The 27,026-nt window shown below is 46.6% G+C and overlaps 2 protein-coding genes and 1 non-coding gene across 5 annotated transcripts in view; 1 reads left to right on the plus strand and 2 right to left on the minus strand.

Annotated features, from left to right (window-relative positions):
* cora (erythrocyte membrane protein band 4.1 like coracle) overlaps positions 1-10,705 on the plus strand; it is a 63,280-nt gene extending 52,575 nt beyond the window's left edge. For all 3 annotated transcript variants that reach the window (XM_075873708.1, XM_075873710.1, XM_075873709.1), the window contains exons 16-18: positions 4,040-4,312; positions 6,562-6,762; positions 7,312-10,705. In XM_075873708.1, coding sequence (XP_075729823.1) covers positions 4,040-4,312; positions 6,562-6,744 — 456 coding nt within the window. In that variant the 3' untranslated portion in view covers positions 6,745-6,762; positions 7,312-10,705. The remainder of the gene's footprint in view (positions 1-4,039; positions 4,313-6,561; positions 6,763-7,311) is intronic.
* On the minus strand, positions 10,675-15,283 carry LOC119163294 (splicing regulator SDE2). The gene is made up of 5 exons (XM_037415258.2): positions 14,913-15,283; positions 14,535-14,764; positions 13,577-13,728; positions 12,641-12,754; positions 10,675-10,929 (listed from the first exon to the last, which is right to left on the minus strand). The coding sequence occupies exons 1-5, from the start codon at positions 15,018-15,020 to the stop codon at positions 10,697-10,699; spliced, it is 837 nt and encodes a 278-aa protein (XP_037271155.2). The 5' UTR covers positions 15,021-15,283; the 3' UTR covers positions 10,675-10,696.
* A 1,065-nt stretch (positions 15,284-16,348) lies between these two features.
* On the minus strand, positions 16,349-16,451 carry LOC119165950 (U6 spliceosomal RNA). Its single transcript, XR_005109092.1, has one exon. It is a non-coding gene; the product is annotated as a U6 spliceosomal RNA (small nuclear RNA).
* Positions 16,452-27,026: the final 10,575 nt, after the last annotated feature.

Raw genomic sequence — 27,026 nt, forward strand, 5'->3', positions numbered from 1 at the left:
GCATGCCTCATATGAAGGGATGCAACTGTATTATTATATTATCAAGTCAAAATTACACGCTTTTCACTCACAGTTCTTTTTTTTTTTTCCTTTTTCTTCCAAAGCGCACAGTGCATCACAGTTTACGAAGGTGGTCTATGGTCAGCTAGCTTGCTTTTTTAACTTTTTGGCCTCTCGAGTTCAGCTAGTACAGACTCTTGAGCAAAAGCTCCCCATAGGGCCCATAGATTCCAGCCGCAGCGCCACCGCCGTAGCCACTATTACATTACATTACCGCACGAGTGCTACCGGCCCGAGCCGCATGTTAGACTTGTCGGTCGTGTTTAGTTTTAATTGTAATTAATGAAAGTGAGCTCCAAATAAACACTTTCCAAATAAACACTAACACTCTTCTCTTGTTTCTAATTTGTCTAAATGTCCATATTTTTTACCGTAAAAACTAAAATATAGGTCGAATCGGAATGTAAGCTGACCCACCAAACTACAAATCTCCAAAACAAAAATTTTGAAAAATCGCAAAGTATTGCGGCGCACCCTTACTTTGGTAAATACGCGACACAACCAGCTGCACTCTGGTGACATTTCTTTTTATTTGAACACTAATCTTATGTAGTTCTACGCCAAAAGTCCACAAAGTGCTGGCACTCGGACTAGTCCAAACTGAAGTTCGACGTCTGGGTTTCACTAGTAACGTCCCGAGTGCATCGTCCTCTGTTTCATCCCAGTGCGTTATTGATGCAGCATTTTCTGAAAGATGGAAGTGCGCTGCTTCAGCGCAAAGCCCTTCCGTTTTATAAATCGGTGCACCTATGGTGGCGATCCCTTCAATTGCACCCTCGTGAGCCCAGAGTCGCGCGCTATCTCGAGAGCGTTCATGCGGATGCACTCCGCTGTTACGGGTAGGGAACTTGCACGCAGCTCTCGGAGGAATTCAGCGAGTAGCAATTCCAGTTTGGGGTGCACTGCTGTCCGTCCACGAAATGATGTATTTTTTTTTTGCTTTCTCTCCGCAGAATGTGATGTGCTGCTTTTGGCTCCTCCAGTATCGGATGCATTGCTTTTCTCCAATGCACCGGATTCTCATTGTGCCGCCTAGTTGCCATGCGCTTTGGCATACTCGATAACTTTTTTTTTTGAAGTTGAAGCATATCGTAAATTGCCGTCAACAACCACTCACATCTAAAGGAAATAGAAAAAAGAAAACAGCAGACTGACAGCAAATAACAGGCATGATAGTGCTGCTAGAACACTGGAGGCCTTGCCTAGCATTGCCCAACAGCAACACTGCTGATGCTCACGATGGCAATGGAGGCTTTGGACTTCAGCTAGCCATTGTTGCGAGACTAAATTTTTTTCTGCTAATGACCGGTATATAAGACGAGAATCGACTTTTCATTGTTTTTTATTCGACCTATATTCCGGTTTTTACGATGTATTACAAGTACGGTCAAACCTTGTTTTAACGAACTTCGCGAAATTTACAAAATAGTTCGTTCTGGATGAAATTTGCTGTGCAACGTTGCTCCGAAAAGTTGCCAAACCTTAGTGTGAAGGCAGCTGGAGAAGAAATGAGGAGACGCTTACTTGAGCAGAAATTTATTTATTGGAGCGAAAAGAACCTGTGCTGCGTAGTTAGTATAATGCCTTGCTCTACAGTGTCAAGCTATTCCACAAACTTGAGCCCTGCACCTTCCATTGTGTTACAGTAGTGACTTGCTAGAGCCGAACCAGCCACAGCCTGGCTAGAAGTTGGCGGCGAAATATTTTGGGGGTTGGTAGCTTCAACTTTCACGGCTCCATTCCTGGGTTGCTGGCGTATCACCTCCGCAGCAATTTTTACATCAGTGAGCTCAACAACGGCCTCTGACGCATCATCATCGACAACAAAGTCATTTGGTGTCGGTGTTTCAGAGACGTCGCCTACCAACCGCGAAAAATATCTCCATATTTTATTCAACTTGGGAAGCTTTTTAAAGAGATTCTTCAACAGAACCATCTTCAATAGGCTCTTCAACTTCCTCGGCACTAGAGGCAAGGCCGCCGTGCTGAAAACAGATAGTGACTGTTTCATTCTTCACACTGTCCTAAGGTGCTATCAGCATCTGTATTATGCCCAACGAGTCAATTTTAAGCTCCTCATGCACGCAAAGTTGAAAGAGCAGCCGCTCAATATGCCTTCATTTTTATATCACTTTAAAGGCACGTATGTTGCCTTGATCGAGAGGCTGGAGCTTTGAAGTGGTGTTTGGAAGCGGAAGCTTGAGCTCCAAGTTGCTCAACTGAACATCTGTGTAGTGTGCCAAGCAGTTGTCGACGAGGAGGCACATTTGCTTGCCCCTGATCTCCACGCCTCCCTTCCCAATCCGTTAATCATTTTCTAAACAGCTCATGTGTCGTCCATGACTTTTGGTTTGAGGCATAGGTTGCTGGGAGGTCGTGCAGTTCCCGAAGCAGTTGAGCGTTGTCACGCGCTAACCCTAAATTGCGCACAACACACCGCTACGTCTTGCCACTCTCTTCAACCAGGCCGAACTGCCCTCTTCCCCACACACGGAACCCCCACAATTCCCAGTCCCAATGATGATGATGGTGCCATCATGTAGTGCCCTCTCTCGGCAAAGTCCCGATGATGATGATGATGCTGTCACGTAACGCCCTCTCTCGGCCACCCTCACAGCGTCTTGAGTTTGCCGATCCCGAATGGATAAAGCTTTGTCGAACCATCCATGTTCGCGGCTAGGAGGACCATGAAACGAGCTTTGTTAACCTTGCTGCCACGGCATTTCTGCCCGCGAGTGTCCATAGTTTGCCACGGCAGCATCTGCCAGAAGAGACGCGTTTCGTCAGCATTGATAATGTCTCTTTGTTGGTACCTGGCATGAGTCCGAGGCCACTCTTTTTTCAGCCACTTCTCCATTGCTGTGGTTTTCGCAGACTCGCTCTCACACAAGATGGCTTTTCTGACAATGTTGTAGTGGTTTTTATATTGTTGCAGCCACACTACACTGGCACTAAAATTTTTGGCATCGAGGAGGAACGCAAAGTTCTTTGCCTTTTGCTGCAGCATTGGCCCTGACACCGAAATATTTTGTGTGTCTGCATCGACGAACCATTTGGGGAGGCATTCTTCGATGTGTCTGAATGCCGCGGGTCGAATATGCTGTGCATTGGCATGCTTCCCGCCGTCTTTCTCCAAAATTTTATTTTTCTGCTTGAGAACTATGCTCAACGTGCTGCATGGTATTCTGAAAGCTTCAGCAGCGGCCTACTTGTTTTTTTTCCAACACGTCAAATTATTTCCAGTTTTTCGCATACGTCAAGGCAGTTCGTTTCTTCCCGTTTTTTGCCATGGTCACAGCGCGTCACACCGCCAAGCACCAGAAAAACGTGCAAATGGCTGAAACGCCACATGAACAAGTACGAAAGGATCGTAAGGTCGTAATGGTGACCCGCGAATTGCCGCAGTCACGCCGTCGATCGTCAAGGCTGCTCCATTCTAGTGGCGTGACAAGGCACATAGGATCAGTAAATCAGCTGTAAAATACAGCTGCATTCTTTCAGAATGCAAATGCTGATCTCAAAAGTCGTTGCCCATTCGGGAAAAAAAAAAAAAAAAAAACAGCTATCACTGCCACTTGCCATCTACGTCATGAAGGCCTTAAAGGTGCGTCAGATATAAAAACTAGTCGTTGGAAGCATGTACCCAGAGCACATGTACTCCAGTGTGGGAAATTCGGTAAATACATTGTGTGTTTGAATTAGTTCGCTATAAAAAAAATGCCAAAATATGCGCAATTCCTTATACTTTATGGCAGTAGTTTGACGTAGCCATTAATTCCTTATATCCATGTTTGGTATATCAAGGTTCAACTGTATTGTTGACATTGAATAGTGTTAATTTCAGCCAGTCTCTAAATAACTGCAAAGGTAACTGCAACAATGGTAGTGTAATGACGGTGTTCTTGTGGTCGGCTCTCTTTTGGCTCAGCTTTTCCTGTAATGTCTGTACTAACTCTATGCTCTTGGCACCCGCTTGCAGAGGGCCATCGTGAAGACGGAGGCGCTCAAGTACGATCCGGCGAGCGTGTCCGCGCTGCAAACGAGTAGCACGACGAGTGTGCCCGTGGTGTCGACCGAAACAAGGAAGGTGGCCTACCAAGTAGCCGAGGGGCCCGGCCCCGTAGGAGCACATTTCGCGGCCACGACTGTGACCACCAGCGCCGTGCCGCCCCACGACATTGTGGAGCAAGAAGGCGAGGTTGTCAGCTCGCAGACCATCTCGAGCAAGACGCGCACCGTTGAAACTGTCACGGTACGGCTGAGTCACTTCAGTGCTGTTGCTTTGGCCTCGATTTAACTTTTCGTATGAAAAAACAAGCCTGTTGCAATTAATCTCTAATATATTCAGTGGCTGAATGAAACTGGAGAGCTGTGCAATGTTTGTCTTTGATAGCACGTACCTGATGTGATAGAACTTCATTATGACAAAGTAATCTTTTCGTTTTATCCAATGTTCAAGGCAAAGGCTGTCCGATCCTCAATTCAGTGGACATTTCGTCTGTGCTGAAACTATTAGAAAGTTAAGTACAGCTGCTTACGAGTTACGAATCTACGAATAATGCATTTGGCTGGGCTTGACACGCTTTATTACATATAATGTGAAACGATTTTTTTTAATTTCTTAAGTATGGATCTCGCGCCTTAAACATATGTTAGCTTGTCTACTGATGAATGGGAATGATACCTGTACTAACATCACCAAAGTATCGTGAAGGCAGGATTATTACAGTAGAATCTTGATGATATAATTACGGTTGATGCAAATTTCGCGATGATACGAATTTTAAGGTTGTTTTGGATAGACTACATTATATGAAATACACCGTGATTCGGCGTTATACCAATGGTTTCCCCAGCCACCGCGGATGATACGAATGTGTGATTGACCGTTGCATGCTAGCAGTGCAACGCTGCAAAAACACGCCACGAGGGCGACGCGAAAAAATTAGTCCGAGACCAATTTTCTCGCCACGCGATAGCAAAGTACGTCTTTTTGCTTCACGGCTTTAGCTTCACCGGCTGCTTTATCTCTCAAACCATATGATGTCAACAACCCGCCACAAATCTACATGGCGGCGAAGGCATCGGCGGTAGGTCGTGTCGGCGCTATCGCGAACTACCCGCGTGGCCATAGAGTTAACTGGCACGTCAACGCTCACGACCTTGACAAGAACGCAGTCGTCGAGAGCCTGGTTTGGATTACGATCGCTGATAACAGTGGAAGAAGAAGAAGGTGCAGCAGCAGCGAGTCGGCTTGCCCGAACGTGTCTTGCTTTTGCACTGCCAGCTGAATCCGTCGCCGCCGCTGTGTCCGCTCGTGTCATTTCGGCTGGCATGTCTTCCGAAATAATGTTAGTAAAGGTGTAAACTGTTTCTTTTCAGTGCCTTGTATGCATAATTATAACTCTGTACGAACTTCAGTGCTCAGGAAATGGGCAAAATGGAATGAATTCTCAAGCAGTGATGGCGGCGGCGGGGGTGGCATGTATACGAGACGCAAAACGAATGTGAACGTTTTCGGCGTGCGGGGACGTGGTTTTCTGGCCGCGGTGAAATTTTCGCTTGAATTCTCCAATGCGAATTCTCCAGGACTCATTATTTTTCGTGGCGACTTCGCGGCGCGGTTTTCCGGCTGCTTAAGTGGGGAAGTGAGTGAATTCCCATTGAGTTTGGCTGCTTTCGCTTGCTCTGATGTCAACTGTGAACGCGCTGCGCCAGCAGCATGAGCGAGGAAACCGCGGCACTTAACTAAGAGACCATGAAGGCAGGAAAGTTACATCACAGACTTTTTTCAGAAAGGTGTAGTTGCCAGTGAAGTTCTTGTTCATCATTTCTATCAGCTTTAAGTTGTTTTTGGTTCATACAAATTTGGGCTGATACGAATATTTTACGCGCTCCCTTCGAAATTGTATCATGGAGATTCTACTGTAATGTCAGCTGCTAACAGATACCGGCGACAATTTTTTGAAAAAGTCCTCCGCCGCATCATACCATGGTATAGCAGAGGACGCGACTGCTGTCACACTTGCACGAGTAATCACTGGCTTGGCGAACTGTGACATGCTTGTGTCAAGCAAGTTAGTGATGTCTTTGTTGTAACGGTCGCATGCATGCCAGTGCTGTCAGTGCTTGCAGCTGTCAAGCGATGGTCACGTGTGCATCGATAGCAGTGATACTTTGGAAAGAGAGTTACAGTGATGTTCCTGGCCTAATTGTCGAGATGTGGGTAATATTATGACTTGTGATACTGGTGGTCAGTCACATCACTGACATGAAAGTCGCCATGTGCTCACTGATGTGACGATGGTAGGCGTGTCAGCGAACACGTTGCTTGTGAAGCTTCTGAACATTCGTACTAATGCTGCTGACGTTGCCGGAACGAACGAGTGATTTCTTGCCAGCCATGACAGCAAGACTGGAGTGTTATGTTTACGAGACTGAGAATCGCGAAGTGGTATAGTAGGGAACACTGTGCTAATGGTGCATCTGTCATCCTTGCAGTACAAGATGGAGCGTGACGGAGTGGTCGAGACGAGGGTGGAACAGAAGATCACCATCCAGAGCGACGGTGACCCCATTGACCATGACCGTGCGCTGGCACAGGCCATCCAGGAGGCAACCATGATGAACCCCGACATGACTGTGGAGAAGATTGAGATACAACAGCAGTCGCAGGCCAAATGAGACGGCAGCATATACTGGGTGAGGCAGCGTGCAACCTGGTCCAGGAATAAGATTTATTGTTGGGCGAGTTGGTCAACGTCAATGGACTACATAGTAGTGTAGACTTGCAAAACACTTTCATCTGTGTTTTCCAAGTTTGTGCTACTATGTACCGCACTAGTCCAGGAGCTTGCATTTGCTTGCAGGGGTGTGCGGCCCTGCAAGCAAACTTTCTTGTATAGTCATTTATTTCATAAATGTATAGCCCTCAATGGACTTTTTGAACTCTGAAAATTCGGACCAGATGGATCTTTCGAGCCTCGTAAATGCACCCTCGGGGTTCCCACAGCCTTAATACATTTTTGTGTCGAATCTTTTGGATGAATTTTCATCCTGTAAGTTCGAAATTTCACTCTAAATTGCTCGTTTCGAGCCCCAGTTTCAAGCCGAGCTTGTAGAAGCCGACAGTGGCCACCAGCTCCACTGTTAGTCCAAATTTGCACCGCTACTGAAAGCTGTCCACATTTTTTTTTTTCTTTTTGTAAACGTATGCCGAAGGCTTCTGATCCTTTCTTTTCCGCAATGCAGCACTGCGGAACAGACCGCCAGGGCCAAGCCACCGGTGCTTGCATGGTCCTTTGCCCGGCACGCCAGGAGCGTGTCGTCACGGACGTGCACTCGGCTGCTGCCTCCTCCTCTCTTCCTCCGCGATGCCAAGGACAGTGTACAGAAGACAGCTTCCATTTCCGCGCGCTCTTTTAATCTCCCATTTTAGTTTTTAGCCTGAACACTGTGACATTTATATTGCTCGGTGCCTGCTTTTACAGATGGCAGCTGTACTGAGTGCATGATGCAAGGCAAAAAAAAAATGCTTGGAGTGCGTGCACACATTGTAACTAACAGAAGAAAAACAGACAACATTCCGCTAAGGCTGGCAGGAGCAGCATGTTAGGTGCTCTACGTGGAAAGCTAGGCGCTTGTCCACCAAAGTCGTTGATTCAGCAACGAAGAAGAAACGACACGATCCTGCCTTTTTGCCTGTAAGGCCCGATTCACAGGCTGTCAAACACTCTGCCAGATAGCTGAAGCGACTCCGTGACGCCAAAGTGGTTCTATGGCACCAGAGTCCCTGTTACGAAAATCACTGGAGTAGCTGACTCCATGACTCTGAAACACTTCTATGACACCATAATCCCAGAGTCAAATCACTGGAGTAGCTGACTCTGATGTCGGAGTGATTCCGTGAAACCACTGCAGAGTCAGATCACTGGAGTAATGGACACAGGAGTGATTCCATGTCAATGGAGTTATATTGCCCGAGTTACTCTGCGACACTGAGGTCAAGTTGCAGAAGTAATTTTGCCAGTGGGATTTGTCACTCCCGAGTCATTCTGTGACAATGGAGTCAAGTTACTAGAATCGCTTTGTCAGATCACAGCGTGCACCACAATACAGCATTTTCTTGCTGCTTTAGTTATTACCTTTCAAAAATAGGTTGCTGGCAATATTAAAAGCATTGACATGCAATTATTCAGTGGAATCTAGCAAGAAAATCCTGTATCGTGGCATATGTCGATATCGCGATGGAGCCTTTGACAGCACTGCGATTCTGGGATTAGTTTCTTTTCAGTAGGCTGCTTTGCGGCCACAGCATTGTTCAGCCTCACGTTCAAAGCTTTTGAGGCACCGGAGGACTGTCTATGAAGTCAGCGCGCCAGAGCTTGCACTTCGTCGCACCTCTTGTTGGTATAAGCGGGCGGGGCAACTCTGTTGGACATTTTGAGCTGGTACTACAGGAAAGAATGTCAAATAGTATATGGAGTCGTTGGCCACGCTGAAGACAGGCCTGGGGGGGCCTCTGGTTTCTGAAGTTTGGCGCTGACACTAATTTAGATTCATTCCCTATATTTTTTTTGTTCATCCACGGTTCAACAGTGGCCTCAGCGTGTTCTTTGTGACCGTTCATTGTGTGGGCCGTGTTTTTAAGCTTGGACAGAGCGCATCGCGTTGTTCAGCGATTGTTGACGAGGAAAGGCTCCCATTTTTTTTCTTTTAAAGATATATTTTACTCATACGTGCATTTACATTCTTTACGCCTTTTGAGAGATGGGTGGTGTTGTGCGAGAAGTGGTGGGTTTATTTTTCTTGGAGCTATTTGCCTGGCCTTTCTATAAACATGCAACATTGTGTAACATCTGCAGGCACATGTGGCGGTATGCGACTGTCTTCCTGTGATGAAATGTTGATGCACATTTCTCTCTCGCGTGCCGACGCTCCCAACCACTGAGAGATGTGTCGTGTGATATTCTACATTATTCACGTGCTTCTAAAAGTTAACCCCTGCCTGCAGAGACATGAAATTAAGTGCGGATACCCCATAAGGCCTACTCAGGATAATGGCGCTAAAGTGCACATTTTGGCATCCAGACGAGTTCTTTCGAATTGCCGTAACATTGATTTGCATTATCAGTGAGTCAATTTACAGGCACTAGACCGTCGGTGCGCACTGGATGGCTGTGTCTAGCCTTTCACTGGCAGCTACGAAACGCCTTTGTTATGACCACATTTGGAAATCCGCTCAAGTCATAACGTGCAAATCAGCGTGTCAACCCCACCCACAGGGATCGTTGTAGCATTTTGAACCAATTATATTGCAAGGCACTAACTTTCTTCATTCCGGTGCCGAGCTATCAGTAGCAGCTACAATATGCAAAGGTAATCACATCCAGAAATGCACGCAGCTAAAAATATGAGGTTGCTTTCATCGAATCCACGAATGAAGATATGTAATGTCACATCAAACAGCATTTGGAGTCGCTGCCACCAACAAATTTAAAATTTTGATGTTGCGCAGTTTTTCACAAATGTTGTTTTCACATTTTACGGCATCTATGTGATTGTATTGTGTTGTAAAGTGGAGTGCCGTCATGTCTTGAAAATATTCCACGGGCATTTGCTATTGGCCATGGTGTATGAAAACGTGTTTGCATTTCAGATCAAATTAGACTCAAGCTAACAAACTGCCACATAGCAAAATTATATCAGTTAAAATAAACGAAAATCCGGTAACTTAAATCACAGTCTTCTTGTCCTCAAGCTTGGTGTCTCTGCACTGTTCATATCATTTTCGTTCGCGCATGCAGAGCACTAATGCATTCACAGTAGATTTTGGTCTTCTCTTTTGGCCATTTTTATTGTTAAATGTATACAACAGCTCTTGCTGTTTTGTGCCCTTATGCACAAGTGCATTTGCTCATGTTTAAGTGCTACCAGGAGGCCGTCAGTGAAGTATCTATAGCATGTAATGCCGTGAGCACAGAACAAGAAGCACTTAGGAGCGGCAAACATATTGCATTGGCGTCAACAGAGTAGATTGCTTTTTGTCAGCTGATGGGCAGAGTTCGTAGAATTGCTAAACGTCATCTGGTGGTGTGTAATGTGAGTGTGCATTGGTTGCTGTGGCAACAACAACCCGATGATGGCAGCACGCTGATCCTAGGAAGTAGAAACGGCTTATGAGCAGCATGATGTTGGGCGGCGAATAGCTCAGCAGGCAGACCTTGTTCTTTTCCTTCCTTTATCAAGTGGGATTCTCTGACTACACCATTTCGATGTGATGTACACAGTGTGGTATGCTGCCGTGCTTTGGTTGACAGGATTTAACCACCAGGTGGCGTAGGTGCGTAAAGGGCTAGGAGCTGTTCCAGAATTTAAGGCGGTGTTATCCAGCTGCACCTGAGTTCTCCTAAATGTTCTTGCACTGTGGCCATGAGTGAGTACAAAGTTTGACGGCAGAGACAGATATAAACTATGCCCGTGTTAGGGCACGAAACTGCACGTCTGTCCATTGGCCCCCCACGACGCTGGAAGGCGGGCTGCACAGACTGTGTGTGTGTGTACCTCTCTCTCCTGGCGTGTATGTAGTAGTCAAGAAGGGAGAGAGACTCCAGAAAGAGAACAATAAAGGCAAGCTTTATTTGTCCGTGTCTGGTGGCTGCGGTTTTTCGGTGTGGGACGTCTCGGTGGTTGTGGTGGAACACTCGGCGCCTTTGGTGTCGTCCGGTTTCCTCTGATGACTGTCTTCACCATCTCCGGATGGCTCTGCCTCCATGGCGGTAGCTTCGGCTGTGGAAGTGTCTCGTTCACTCGAGCTATCTGTTTTAGCAGACGTGTCTCGATCTTCGTGGGCTGAGTCAGAGCCGTCATCTGCGAATTTTACGACATCAAAGTCCAACTCCTATCAATGCTATGGATACCGATACAAATAGTCACTCTGGCATTTTTTCCAGACACACACGCACACCGTTTCCATATGAAGTGCTCACTAAATGAAACTGATATGCCCTACAGGCTTTATTGAAAAGTTTGTTTTCAAGACCCTGAAAGTGCTGGAATTTTCACAAATCCTTGATTTGTGAGAGAATTCCCCCCCCCCCCTTTTTTTAAAATAAAGTTTGTCGCACATTTCACAGTCCGTTATTTGCGATGGCATAAATGTAGCACTTGCCATATGCAATGTGCCCATCATAATAGAATTGAGAGCATCAACGCTTTCTGCGAGAAACCAATACCGCGCATTTTTAATTATAATAATAGGGGTTTTACGTCCCAAAACCAAAAGATGATTTGAGAGACACCATGGCGGAAGGCCAGAAATTTGGACTCTCTTGTGTTCTGCAACATGCACTGCCATCACACACTACGCGAGCCCCTACCATTCTGTCTTCATCGAAATACGACCGCTGCAGCCGGGATCGAAACCGCCACCGTCTGGTCTGCAGCCGAGCAACGAAACGACTACCTTACCGTGCCGGACAAAACTACATATGCATTTGGAAGCTTGCAAAAAGCAGGAGGATGAGAAAGAGAAATGTTGCATTGAGAAGAAGATCTAAATGCTAGCAAAAAAAGAAACAAACGTAAGTCACTACTAAGGAATTAGCAGCTGCATCAGACTCGTATGCAGGAGAAGCACAGGCAACTAATGACTTGATACACATGAAGTCGGGCCCCAGAAGACTGCAAACACCAAACAGCAGGAGATGGTGGACATTGATATGAAAATTCAGGCAAAGCAGCAGGGAGTGGCGTATTAAAATGTTCTTTAACTTTGCCGACCTTGTTTTCGCATCTCGTGGCATGCTGAAATAGATTATGCAACTTTAAGAAACCATGACTGAAAGTTGTCTAGAAAGTAAATGTCGAAGCCATGCTTTCGATGTTCGCTCCGGCGATGTTGCCCTTTTTCGATTAATTCTAGTTATTTCAAGCCTCCATCCTCCGCTGAAGGTGTGCCAATAGGGTTTCTAACAATGTGGTCCTTGAAAATTCACACACATAGCCTTAAAAACCCTTGAATTTTTTTTTTTTGTCATGTAAATGACGAACTAGCCCTATTGCTTGCAATAAGCACATCATGTAGCTCACCACTTTGGCACCAGAACTAAAGGTAATGGCTCTGAGGTACAAGCTGAAGACTAAAAAGCATGTAGAGTACTAGCGGATTGAAAAGCGACTATTCAGGGCTAAGCAACTCTCATACTTTTGCGCCCACTGCCTTCAGTTTAGGGTCGTATCGGCGTAATTTCAACTTGCGCATATATCAGAGCCAACGTTATAGAGACCTAGTTCGTCACGACAGTATGTCATCTCGAGCAATAGTGCATACCAGTCATTACATTTTAATGTTACATATAAATCAGCAAAACAAGCGAAGCAAGAGAAGTCACTTCGAGAAAACTGATTTTAAACAAGCTCTGCAACCGTCCTGCACTTTTTGAACAAAACGTCATGGTTCGGAGAACTTTATCACGGCTGCATCGCTGAAATGAATGGCCGGGTGTGGCATCTCGTGAACGGGTTGTAATGGAGCACACGAATCGCACAAAGCCAAGGAGATGCCTGCCAAAAACCTCACCAGAAGACTCGTCACTTGGCAGATCTGGCAACCACAGGGCAGCTGCAGGTCGTTTTCTCGCGCTGCATTCCCCCCTGGTAGATGTTGCCGTCCGCTTAATGCCTGCAGAGAGCCCTGCACAAACCCCACTTTCATGGTTATAGCATACTCAACATTTGCTGCAGAGCACTAAAAAAAATTTATTCGCAACTCTGTCGTCACTCAAGTTGATTTAAACAGCATCACATGTTCTTTTTTATGTAGTATTGCCGCTGCTTCATGGAAATCCGACTAGAGGGTTAATGTTCCTGCAGAAGTCTAGTACTTAAGAAGTCTGTCCCCGAAAACTTGAACCAGCTGTCTGTACAGCTATAACCAATCTTATATGCTTGTTTTCATAACACGAGCTCCCTTGTGCTCTCTGTCTGCTCTCTCAACGGTAAATGTCCGAACCCAGCTACGTTGGCCCGGTATCATTGCAGCTTGTGCTACTTTACGCTGCCCTTGCGATACCTTAAGTGTGGTGTAAAGGGTGGGTTACCACCACCTCAAAACAATTCAAGTCTGAGTAAATGGGTGCTTTCGCATCTGGCCCCCATTAGGATGTGGCCGATGCTGCTGGCAATCTAACCCCCGTCCTGGTGCTTAGCAGCTCGGGGTCGTAGCAACTAAGGTTGAAGTGTTGGAAGCAATTGTTTATGAATGGTCTTTATTCACGGATTTTCTCAGTGTTTTAGTCAGCCCCACAGAGGAACACGGACAACCTTCTCTTTTACATAGCTATCACGAATGTAGCATGCATGTTAACTAGTACTCCCACTTAGGGGCTGTATAAATTGTGAAGGCTGAGTGTGCAGCTGGAGCTCTACCGGAGCTGCCACATCAATTATTTATGTTTAGTTCTTTGTCCACATTCTAAATTAACCTAGCTGGCATTTCAAGGGAACCTCTGCATACCCTGTGCAACAGCATCTTGAATGCGTTCTGGTATCTGTTCACGAATGCGCTCGTAGTCTGGGTCCTCTAAATGGTGCTCTGGTTCACGGTACTCCTTCCGCTGCTTGTGTTGATTTTCTCTCTCGGCTTGCTTGGCCACCCAACGTTTCAGGCTGGAATAAGAGTACATATAAGCCTTGTGTCAACATATCCATGCAGTTTCATCGGCTACATCTGCAAAGAATTACACAGCTGCTCAACACAAGCTGAAGCTAGCTTTTCCATTGTGACTTCACGGGCTTGATTTCAACGCTATATTTTGTAACAACGCTCGCAAGAAATGGAAAGATAAGTTTAAACTGGCAAATTCACTGTAGGTAAGCATGTGTCGAGTGGCACTTTTTATCCTAATTTTGCTCGGTTGTGCAGCGCTTGCACTGTACTGTACTCGAAGGAGGGCATCAACGAGTCGAATTGGTGGCTTTACAAGTTTAAAGGTATCGGCTCTGGGGTCGTCGATATACAATGCCTTTAGCAATTAAGCAAAACACCTGTAAACATACCTGACGCCCTGAAAATACCTCAGAAAACCCACAGGGTCTGTTATGCATTCACTAAGGATTACTCAAAGGTGGAGGCCATCATCTTGTTCATCTCAATCGTATCTCCCAGATGTGTTGATTTCTCTGCTGCAAACCCGACCCTCAAAAAAATGCTTTCTGCACATAGACGCCACATGATGACGTCGCAATTTTCGGCTGTGACGTCTTTAGGACGTCAGCTCGCGGTGATTTTATGCGTCACTCGTGTTCGCACCGTCGTCGGTCAATTCTCAACTTGGACGAGACATCTAATGCTTTCACCCAACAATCATTCGTACTGCAGTACATGCAACTGCGTGAACATCCAGTGACATGTCAATCTCGACTGCCTCTTAAGTTCTCGGACGTAAGCAAGCGTTCGAACAAGCCGAGGTTACCGTGCTTCGTGGTTGATGTCACGCAGTCTTCTTCCACTGAGATCGCGGCAGGCTTCGCGATTCGTCGTCTTCTCTATCTGAGCGCCGATGGCCCTAAGCATGGAGCCAAAGCCGCCTTTGCCTCCGGGGAGTCCCGTAACGGCGCACGTCAACCACTGGCCGTCAGACGCCCAGGCCTCGCGTAGCCGTACTCCACCACAGGACAGGGCTAGCAACTCTCCGGGTATTCCCTGTCGTAGATAACAAACACGAGATCAACCATGAGCTGCGCCAAATTACGCGAATGCTTCAGCGGCTTTTCAGTAACGCCCAATGCAAATCATGACATTGATTTCGCTGAAACTGTGATCTAGAACGCGAGTGAGAAGCGTCACTCACCTCATGTCGAGAAACTTCTCGGCGGATTTCCTCCACGGGCACGCTGTGACCGTCGCATTGGACGCACAACGTTTTGCGCGACAGCGGTAAACGTACGAGGACAGGCATCTTGATTAGATGAAAACAGTGCGCGATGAACTAGCACCGCCAACACACTGAACGGTAAGCACACACGAAAACAGCGGAACCAATCTGACGGCTACGTAAACCGCAACTTTTCGAAAGCCTAGCACAGAGCACAGTTCTAGTACACTCTACCTATATTACCACATCTAGGTCATTCTACGATTCTACTACAAGCTAGCGTTAGTACACTCAACTAGCGCAAATGCTACGCAAAACCACAACAAAACCGACAAAACCCAAGTTGTGATGACGTCACTTTGCAGCACTAGCGCTTTTCTGTCGCCTGGTGATTGGTAGAGTCAAAAAATTTTTGTTTAGGAAGTTCATTAATTTCTGTGCATTTTTCAAATTAAAAAATGTATCGCAATTCCGTGATTACTTTAAATTTTAGAACATGAGCCTAATACAATATTAAACATTATTGTTAATTACCCCCAAAAAAAGAGGGAAGACGACGGAAAAAGGAGAAAAACAGAGTATTGACTTACTAAACATGGTTCACGCGCGCGGGCCTCTTTGAGTGTAAGTAAAACATCTGTATTCACAAGTTTATGCAATATTGCAGCATTTTGCATAAACAGATACATGTGCTGTGTAATTTTATTGCAAAGAACACAAAAGTTTTTAAAGTTTTAGCGCTATTTTAAGAAGCTGACTGAAGTATATTCAATAACGTTAAAGCTCAGTGGCTTTGTATTTCTGGACTATAAATTTGCTTCACAACGCTTACCATACAGAGGTCCGGTCCGGATCCCGTGAGCTGCTTCTCCGTCACGTTCTTTGTCACGATATAGGAATCCGTTGAATTACATCTCGACGGGAGTATTTGACCGGATTCTTTTGCTTCGCATTATTCCATTTTTTTTCCTTAGATGCGGTATATCTTCATGTCGAATTATTTAGCAACGCTTTTACTTGGGCGAACTCGTTCGTTGTTTATGAAGGGCACTATCCATACAAATTTCAAAGACTATTTAATCCTTTACGCATGCACCGGATCAGGGAGAAAATTAGCCGGCAAATTCAATACACATACATCATTTTAAAAGCTCTTAACTTCAGTGTACTCTATCTTAACTGTAGCTATTTTAGCACTGCATTCAACTGAAGCTTGCTGGTGTGACTTCTCGAAATGAAATTTTGTTACAGGGCACAAAATTACACTAGTGTAATTTTCGTACAAACATTGCAAGCGCTTTGCCAAAAGTGGAATGAAAAAAAAAAAAGAATGCCATAGTAACAAGAGTCACATGAAGACTCCATCCAGCACAAGCTAGCATACCCTTCCCCTAACAGGGTAGAAAGTGCAAAAAAATGTGGAACGCTTCACGATTTTGCGTGTCATCCTTGCGCAGGGGCCATGCTAATCTTCTCTGTATCGTTCCAATTTTAGTATATGTACTTTGGAAGTACATCTCACTATCTTTCTCTCAACTATATATAGCCAGGAAATGGGAGGCAGTTCTGAAGCCGTGAGGCTTGTTTAACACACATATATATTGAATTACAACCGTCAGCATTTTGTAGATGGTGCAACTTCTTGCAAGTAACACAATACTTAGCAAGTGCCTTTTATATTAACTAATATTTACTCGCACGGGTAGATGTGTTAGATTAAATTATTTGTCTTTAGAACAAAACGAAGGCATTGGCTCACTCCCGCCCTCTCGTGGCTGAAACGCTAGTTAGCCCAAGATGGCGCCTAATTCAAAACAAGACTAGCTTTGGTTGAAGTCAAATAACTACTACTACTTTTTACTACTACTAACTACTACTACTACTACTACTACTACTACTACTACTACTACTACTACTACTACTAATTTCTTAAGCGTTGTTCTGAGTTCATTTTCTTTCATTATTTCTTGATATATTAAAGTACTAGATCTCGATATGGCTTTCATTTTAAAGCTTTGCTTCAAAAGCTCCCATTCCTCGCCAACATTACAAGCTCCGATCACTTTAATGTTCTTAATTCTTTCAATCACAAAATTATTGAAAATGTCATCCCGAAGTAGTTTAGCGTTAAACTTCCATTAATCCCAACTAAATTTATTTTCTTTTTGTTTAAGTCCCACGTTGCATTGTACAAGACAATGGTCAGAGAAAGAGACAGGTAAAACTGTGTAACTTGCTTTTAGCTAGCGTCTCCCCTGCCATGTATATCCTATCGAGACGTGCATGACTGGTTCCCTGAAAATGCTTAAATCGAACTTCGCGACCTGCTTCGAGGCACTTCGCAACATCATCCATGTCAGATTCATTCAGCAAGTCATAGAGCACTTCAACACTTCTGTCTCGCACATGGCGGTTATTAATTCTATCCTTCGCGCTCAATACACAATTGAAATCTCCCAATAAAACAAGCTGTTTTGGTGTCCGTAAATGTTGCTTAATTAACAAAAAAAAAAGTTTCTCGGTCTGCCTCCACGTTCGGCGCATAGACACAAATGACGCGCCATTCAATTTCGCTAGTACTAAAATCACATGTCACTGTTCTACCAGAGTCACAAGAAAAGTGACTTTCAACAATCAATCCCGGAATCTTTTTAACAAAAAGCACACAACCGGCCGAAGTTCCATTTGCGTGACTAACTATGGCATAACATTTAGACGTAAACCACAGCATCATGCTCCGGGTCTCCTCCTCACCTTCCACTTTTGTCTCCTGCACGGCTAACACGTCAATATCTCTTGGTCAATTAACAAGCGATACACTTGAGCCTGCTTTTTCCTGGAGGCCAAACCTCGGCCATTTAAGGTTGCAAAGCTCAATGCCCAGTGACTAGCCATCGTTACTCACTAAAAAAAGGAGGGGGTAGGCCCGGAGCATGGTGCTTACCGTGTACGTCTAGCTCCCTGCTAGACGTCTCCGGGGCCATCCGGTGGTCCGGCATTAGTTAGCTGCTGGTCCCTTGGAGTGCCAACCGGTCGGTCCACAGGTAGATTGGACCTCGCTCTGAGGCCCGAGCGCCGCTCCGGTGTTGCCTTTGCTGGTGGTCCCTCAACTTTGCTCTCGTGAGCAGTGCCCGCAGATTGCTCCAGTGAACGCTTGACCGCCGAGCTCGTGTTGATCCCGCGGGTCGTTCCGTGCGCTGGCATGGAGCGTCCCCTCGCCGCTTGTGTCGACATGTCCACCAATTGGCATTGTGCGTCTTCAGTGGAATTCTCTTGGCTGGTGTCCGCCTTAGCCGTTTCTTTCTCCTCGGGTTCCGACGCTGTATCATAATCTTCTGGCGAAACCGGCCCACGTTCAACCAGAGAACTAGCCGCGTCTCCTGCCCCCTTAGCCGCGTCTTCCGCCTCAGCGGCGTCCATTGTCTGCTCTTCGATCTCATCGCACGTTGCAGCGCTCGTAACTGCTGCATATGACCGGACGCACTGAGCGTCTCGATGTCCAAATCGCCGACAAATTGAACACCGTGGCACCCTGCAGTCTCGCCGTACATGACCAGTCCCTTTGCACCGCAAGCACTGCAGGGGAATCGGCCCGGCGCCACAACTAGGGCCGATTCCCCTGCAACGCGCACTTGGTGCGGAAGGTCCTCCACCGTAACTCCACTCTTTAACTTGGGTAGCACGGTTCTCGTCGTCGACGCTTTGTCGCTGACGCCGTCGACTCTCCAGCGCTCTCGATTCACTTCGACAACATTGCCGAAGGCCGCGAACGCCGTCCACACATCCTCATCGGCGACTCCGTAAAGCAGCCAATGAAGCCGCAGTTTTATCTGCCGGTCCTGGGGATCCACGATGAGACACCGGTGTCCCTTCACCTGAAGTTCCTTGAAGGCCAGCAGTTTCTTCGTCGCGTCTTCTCCGTTCAGTGTAACCGCCCAGACGTGATTAATCTGGTACGCTCCGAGTGCTATGATGTCCGTTAGCACTCCAGTGGGGCCCAACGCGTCTCTGAAGTCTTCAACACTGTAGGGTCTCGCTCGAACGTCTCCGTGCAAAAACACAGTATCTAAGGCAACGCGTCCTGTTGCCAAATGAGGCAGAATCACTTGGTACTCTTCAGTTGACCTGTTACCGCGGCCTTCAAGGGCCGCCGCTCCGACGGAGCCCTGCATCCTGCGTCCGTTCACTACCGTGGCCGAAAGCAGAATCACTACGCCACAGCTGCCGGATCAGTTTCTGATGGCAAACAAGCTGGTTTTGTATTGTCACGCTATAAAAACCTAACTAACATTTTTGTTCACTTTTTCGTTTGGACGTAACTTTAACTGCTTTTATCGTTATGTCTAGACGTACCGCTAGACACTCCAAACTATTCAAACAAAGCGCCTAACCAAAAAATTCATGACGTCACTTCCGTGTGGCGGGGTGGCTCGTGCGCCGCGCGGCGCAGCTGTCTCTGCCTTTTTTTTTTTATTCTCTCCATCCTCATTACAAAAAAAAATTCTATAAGTAAAAAAACAGACAAAATACTGGCTCATACATTTTGTTCAGTAAATACAATAGTCATCACACGTGGCTAGTGAAGTCAGCACGCACTTTCGGGTTTTTATTCAAGACCCGCGCAATTTGAAATGTAGAGTGTGCAGCATCGGGCTGCGTTCACTTTTTTTTCTCTTGTTTTTCCGTGTATGCCGCGACCGGTCTAAGGGCTTCATTTCTGGGTGGCTGAGGTGAAAAAGTCTGTCGTTTGTCGCGAGTACAAAAATATTAGAGGAATACATCACGATTCGCCCTTTCAACGGCTAACAATGTACAAACTGCTGAACTTGTGTATTTGCAAAAGTATTGCACCAGAGAGGTAATCAACAAAAATGCTTCGTATTTTCTTCTCAAGTTTTTTGACAACTTTTTCTGCTTTATTAACCTAGCAATTTAATCACACTTTTATGCGTGTTTTCACACACTAAGTAATGTCCTTTAAGGGTATGCTTCTTCATATATCTAAAGCATAGTGCCTTGTTCCCCCCCCCCTTTTTTTTTTGCTCTTTTGTTCATTTGTTGAAATTCCACACAAGATTCTATAGTTCTGGGGTTTCATTTTTTTTGTGTGTGTGTGATGAGTGTGCTGATGTACCACTTCATAATTCCAGGGAAAATACATTGTATTATTAGTGCTATAATTGTGTTTCTTTTCAGTTTACTTTATTGCTGTTTATTTGCACCGTTTCTTCACATTGTTAACTATAGTGTCCTTCATATTATTCCATCGTTATAAGGTTGCTGTTTTTTTCTTGTTTCTTCATGTGCGCAGCAAGATTCGTTGCAAACGCTCCAAAGTGTACATTCGGGAGGCCGGGACTGCGAATCGGCAGTTTTTTCTCCCACCCTCACTCATCGTCTTGGGAAAATCTATTATTTTTAATTAAGTACAAAAGTTACGCGAGAGACAACTTCTGAACTGAACTCTTTATTTTCACAGTAAAAAATAAAAAAATCAATAACAATGTTACTCAGCCAATATTTCGTAAATGTAAGCGGTGGCACCAAAGTACACTGCTGTTGTCGTGTAAAAATGTATCACTCTGAATGATTGATTGATTGATTGATTGATATGTGGGGTATAACGTCCCAAAACCACCATATGATTATGAGAGACGCCGTAGTGGAGGGCTCCGGAAGTTTCGACCACCTGGGGTCCTTTAACGTGCACCCAAATCTGAGCACACGGGCCTACAACATTTCCGCCTCCATCGGAAATGCAGCCGCCGCAGCCGGGATTTGATCCCGCGACCTGCGGGTCAGCAGCCGAGTACCTTAGCCAGTTGACCACTGCGGCGGGGAGAGGTATCACTCTGCGGTGAGATTCAGAGTGTATAGGAATTAAAGCAGCAAGGATACGAAAACGGGTACAAGCTCTGAGCGCGCGGGATTACAAACAAGCACTATATGTTTTCCTTAGCGATGTATGGTGTGTACCATTTATACTGTCGTTAAAGTGAACCGGTACATTGCCCGACCTTATTCTATGCCCCTTGAAACCACGCTCACCGGAGGTCCGACATCCGCGACAGAGCTTTACGAATGCATACAACTGGGAAACTCAACAGCTGAGAAGATTTCTAGAAGTGCTCGAAATAAACGATCGGGTCGAATGAATTCGTGCAAAAGGTTAATGAAAGCATTCAGGTGCGCCATCCAGCGTGCATGGGTGACAAATAAAGAGAGAGAGAGAGAAAAAAAAAGCCTTTCCATCTCGCAGAAGCGAGATTTTTCGAGGTACTGAGTATCTTTTGCCCTTCTGCGAGTCGATTATCTTTCGATCGACGTTACGCTTTCAATACAATTGAAAGTCATCACTTGATCGCCAAACGCTGGTCGCTTTTTCGACCCCGCTTGATATGCTAGCTGGGCACTCCACCGCGCGATGGCCGTTTAATTGCGGAAAAACTAAAGCCGTTTAATACTGCTACGGGAAGAATGCATACGTTTATGGACAGCGGTGGTATGGTCGAGCAAATTTAGTATAAGCGAGCCAGCACGCACACGACGTGCAGTTTACCGTACACAGATAAGCGGTCACCGTGGACTTGCGGCAATTTTGCAGATTATTACATATACATTGTTTTCGCAATTCAATGCGTTTGGTAACTATTTTTACGTTAAGGTGTAGTTTATTGGTATGATTGACACAGTTTGGCAAAGGGTCATTGCACCTCCCACACTCGCAATGGGCTTCGCGCCTACCGGGCTATGACACCATTCAGATTTATTGGCACTCGAAATTGTGTAAGCCTGAGCCTGATGTTGGGTGGTGCTCTGATAGTTAGGGGCTTAACTTGCCCGCGCCACTCCGATACGTACTTGTTACGCAGAATTCCCGCGTTCGATTGTCACTAGAAGTAATTTTTTTTTTAAATTTTGTATGCATCTATCATGACTTTTCTCTCACGGACAACGCCTATTTTATTCGGTCACAACGCAGGACACCGTCGCCGAGGCCTGCACGGAAATCAGGGTGAAATGAGCGCTTACAACCAACAAGCCGAGAACTTGCAATCTTAATAATTTGAAGCTTTGGGCTAGTTGGTCTTGCGGGAAAAGTACATATACGAACGGCGCGATTTTCCACACGAGGACACGAAAGAGGAGACGCGGACATAGTGGTTGTCTGTGTCTCCTCTTTTTCTTGTCCGTGTCTTTTCTTTCGTATCCTGTGTGTTGCGCTGTTTCAACTTGCACTCTCCACACACCACACATATTTGAAAAACTGGTGCGGCGTCCATTCACTTCACACCTCCGTTCCATCTACTACCCCGAGCACCTGGATCTATAGTGAAAAAGTTATGGCGAGGTTCAAGGTAAAATTTACAAAAGGAGAGCAGCTCGCTCCGCAAACTCTTCCAAACACCTCTGCCGCTTCAATTAACCCCGTCTTTTCATTGCGCACCGCTTTATTACACGCTACCTTTATTACTTGCTGCTGAAGTCCGTTTCAGATATTCTTGCCGACACGTCATGCTGAGATCTTGAGTTTTTCAATCGCCTATATAGGGCTTACTGCCGGGTGAAGTCGACTGCGTCATCGAGGTATTCCACCAATGCCAGCTAATTTTGGTTTCCAGCTTGGTCTCTTTATGAACGTGGCGGTATGTTTCAGGTGGATGGTGATTCTCTGATGACGAGACTGGATGTTTGCTGGAAGACGTAAATTTTCAATTTAACGCCTGTCAGAGTTCCACGTTTCAACAGAATTCGTTGCCATAATTGACGAAAATGCCCGCGTGACTAAAGCTATGTGACACCCTCTATGATAATCTCTTTTGCGGCAGTTAGTACTTGTGCGTTCGCAAACAATTTGGCCAAATGTCAGCACATTTGGTCGATCACTTACTGTATAATTGAACAATTTGATAAACCCGCATGCGGTGAAACAGGGGGGGGGGGGGAGAGAAAGGGGCAACACTGGCGCACTCAAGTAACAATCTGCTTGTTGTGGGAGTACAGTGTGCTAGACTGAGTGGTTCTTAAGAAAGAGAAAGGAAGAGAAAAGTGAGCCCCGTTATTGTCTGCTTCAGTGAGCGACACCGCCACAGAGCTCACAAGGGATAGGGGTGAAGAGGGATAAAAAGGGTAGAAGTAGAGGTGTAGAAAAGAGGAAGAAGAAGCAACAACAAACTGAGGGGATAGGAGAGACAGGAGAGATGGAAGCATGGTCACTGGAGTCCGAGGACGGGGTACACTTGCGAGAGATGTTGTCGGCGTCTGTAGATGGCGTAGAGCAGGTCCAGTAAGTCAGAGCTACACTGTCGTCGAAGGTCGTCGGCGGCAGGAGGTGACGTAGGGCGAGCCCAGTCAGCCACAGCTACGCTGACGCCGAAGATCGCAAGCGCGCGGAGCGCGCGGGCGCACAACCGGTCGGCACGGAATCCAGCAAGCCACACACTGTGCTAGAGTACACTACAATGTACCTTTACCCCAGTGTACTGAAGTACATTGTAGCGCGAGCGTCGGTACTCTTGCCAACGAATTTGTTCCGTGTGCAGCTGGCCCCTTAACTTATGAAACCCTCATCGCCCTCGCCGTGTGTCGTGCGGCAGTTCTTCAGTAGCAACTTTCAGTACTTTGCAAGCTCCCCCCTCCCTTTACCCCTCTCCTGTTTTGTGGCCCTCTAGAACGATGGAGCAACGCGTTCGATCAGCACTAGGAGCTACATCTTCAGTTCGAAGCGGGCCACGTCTGAGCATGCGCGGTGCCAATGGGGTGCCTGCCTTGCAGTTTTCATCCATGTTTATCGCTTCGACCGCGATAACCGCATTGGGTTTTAACTGACAGGCTCATTTTATACCTTTAACTTATTCTCGGTTCGATTGTGCCATATGCCTACGACGGTTTGCTTCGTTTTCAACAACCCCTAAAGCACTGATAGCGTTTTCGACAGCCAAACTGCTTGTTGCGTCCGCGCCGAGGAACATTGATAAAAAGTGCGAGTGAGGCGCGTCGTTGGTACCGCGCATGCTCAGATGTGGTACTGCAGATTTCGCTTATGCACTTCCGAGCGGGGTGCTCCGTCGGTCAGACGTGAGAGTTGCCTACTCTACCATGGAGAAAGGAAAAGACTCTACCACCACCTCATTTGCGACGCCGGCTTCGAAATGCGTTAGCAAATTTCGTTCGTGGCGTTGGAGAGGCGTGCGTTGGCCGCCATCGTCAGTTTCACGGTGCTGGCCGCTGTGTGCTTGCGCGCCGCGATGTTTTGCGAATGGCGCTGTTCGTGCGTGGTGCTTTGTTTCCAGAACAAGTCCCGGATGATGGTTCCGCATCCCAGAGGAACGGCAGGTGAGCGGAACACATCCTGTTGTTGCTATACTCGCCTCGAGGCAGAGAAGGGGGGGGGGGGGGAGGCAGGTATGTTCCGACGAAACGCACTTCTGAGAGAGACGGGAAGGAACCTCTGGCGTTCCAATGTTGCGTCACATCTGTGCACAGGGTTCCCCTTAAATGGGGGAGGGGCGGCAAAGGTTCGACGTAGCACCCCCCTCCCTATCATGTCTTTGCGCCCCTCCTTCCTGTCCCCCCCCCCTCCTCAGTGTGTATGCCTGGCGTCACAGGAAGTTGGCCTTCATTAGAAGGCATTGCGCTGTGTCGCCCAAGAGGAAGACAGAAATTAGGTGCCTTCTTCCCTTTTTTTCTATAATCACTCCATCAATTCATTAGCAAAGAGCGACGAGCACATGGTTCGTAAAACCACGGCCTCTACTGTACCGCGCTGGAACGCCAGCACTACAGTGCACACCAGCATACAGGGCACGGCCGAACGTGCAAAGAAAACAAATTGACGATGCGTTCAATTAGCGCGCGAATAAGCAACTTTTCATCATCCTTTAAAAAAATTATCTTGGTCGCCATTGTTCTGCGAAACAACATCGTGCGCTCCGAACAACAAAATGTGACACGCAACCATTAACCTACGCGTCATCCGCGGTACTCAATGCGAGCTATTGCGCAGCCAATTTGCATCTGATTGACTGCAAACACAAAAAACACATTTCTAATGTGCATGCACAGCGACACGGGTACCCCAAAGCTGCTGGCCGATCTTCTAATACCCATGAAAGCGAGACGGAGGCTATCTCGCACGCGCGCAATAGCCCTGATAACAGAGGGCCGCATATGCATGTTCAAGGTTTCGCGAGTTGCTCTTTGGAACCACTGCGAGTAGTGAGGCGAGACGGGACAACAGAATTCTGCATGGAACCAAACTGGTTGCGAACTGGCACCTTTCCTATGTTCCTTCCAGTTTCCTTTGTCTTGTCGCGCTACTCATGATGACTTTCACGATCATAATTATGATAGTGAAGACCTCGAAGACTTAAACCAAACACCTACGGACGAGACGTTTGACAATTTTCTGTCAACGGCAGGTTACGTAGAAGTGTGGCTCGTGTCTTTCGTGTCCTTCTTGTCTCTGTGTCGTCGTTTTGTTCTCGCGCTATAACTATCGTCATGCCATACCAACTAGCCCAAGCTGTTAGCGCTCGTGTCTTTCGTGTCCTTCTTGTCTCTGTGTCGTCGTTTTGTTCTCGCGCCATAACTATCGGCAGGTTACGGCGCGTGTCTCCTATTCTCACCCAGACCACATTCAGTACACAAAACAGAGGAAGAAAAGGCTACATTTGATGTTGATTGGATTAGATTGCGTTTAGATTTATTTGTTGAATATCGCGTTTTGAAGAACGAGCCATATACGGGGCACTTCGGGTTTTATGAACGTTGGCATAACGTGACGTTGGTAGCGGTACGCCTCGAGCGTTTGAGTCCACCGAGTTTTTTACAGCAATGCTGCTTTTGTCTCTCTCTTACACTCAAAGGATGCCGTAAATACCGCTAACATTCTCGCTTCCCTAAGAACTGGCTTTCTAGTTTTTTTTTTTCTTTTCATTGCACAATTTTCAAATCGCTGCACGATTCTTGACTTATTCCCCGCGGTAAGTTGGGTCACTCCAGCAGGTGCGCCGGTTACATACGCATCTGTGTGCACCGTTTTCTGGTAATCGATGACGTCCCGATCATGCACCCGTCTGTAATAGACCGGTTCTGATACGGCAATGCGACATCTCTTGTAGGGGAGGAGGGGGGGTATCATTTCGCGTTGCCTCATTTTCATTGTGGTTTTTGATTATTGCGCTTCGTTGTTTCTCACGTGATCTACGTCGTTGCCTGTAAGAACCGAATTCAGTGTTGTGCCACTAAACCGGTTAAGAGGAGGGAGCACTTCGCAAGGCAAGAGGGAAAAAAAAAGGCGGCGAGGGGGATAAAGAAATGGTGGGTCGGGCCGGCGCACACGACAGCCTTCGTTTGTCCCTATCTTCCTTACGAAAGGAGGAATCCTAGGTGGACTCACTCGCTGGATTTCGTGCCGACCGGTTGTGTCCCCGCGATCTCCGACGACAGCGCAGCTCTGGCCGACTGGGCTCCCCCTACGCCGTCTCCTGCCGCCGGCAAGAGCTCTCGCTGAGTGGTGCCCCGTCCTCGGACTTCTGCGACCGTATCCATCTTTCCTATCTTCTCCTTACTTCTTGATGTCGCTGTCCGTGCGCCACGCTCTCCTCATCCCCTCGATCTCTATACGTTTTAATCCTATCCCCCTTAGCACAACCCCTCGTGAGCTACTGTTGAGGTGTCCTTCCCCTAAGAGACAGTTACGGGGCACACTTTTATCTTCTTTTCATTTAAGAACCACATAAGGAAATGAATCCTAGCTGCTTTTTTTCTTTCTTTTGCGCAATATAGATACTCTTACCATTATCTTGGCGTACACACATCACCACCTGTTTAAGCTGGTCACTCCATATCCGCTCCATTATTAATAACGCCTACCGCATGCTTGGTTACATTCGTCGCAACTTCTCTTCCACACCTGTCTCACTTAAACTACTAATGTACAAGACGCTGATTCGTAGCAAGATAGAATACGCCGCTGAAGTATGGGATCCGAGTTCAATTACGTCATCAATGCTTTTGAACTAATTTAAAACAAGTAGAATGAAGTGAACAACTACAGTCGTCACGCTAGCATTTCTGCCATGAAAA

Source organism: Rhipicephalus microplus, chromosome 9, assembly GCF_043290135.1.
Source record: "Rhipicephalus microplus isolate Deutch F79 chromosome 9, USDA_Rmic, whole genome shotgun sequence".
NCBI lineage: Eukaryota > Metazoa > Arthropoda > Arachnida > Ixodida > Ixodidae > Rhipicephalus > Rhipicephalus microplus.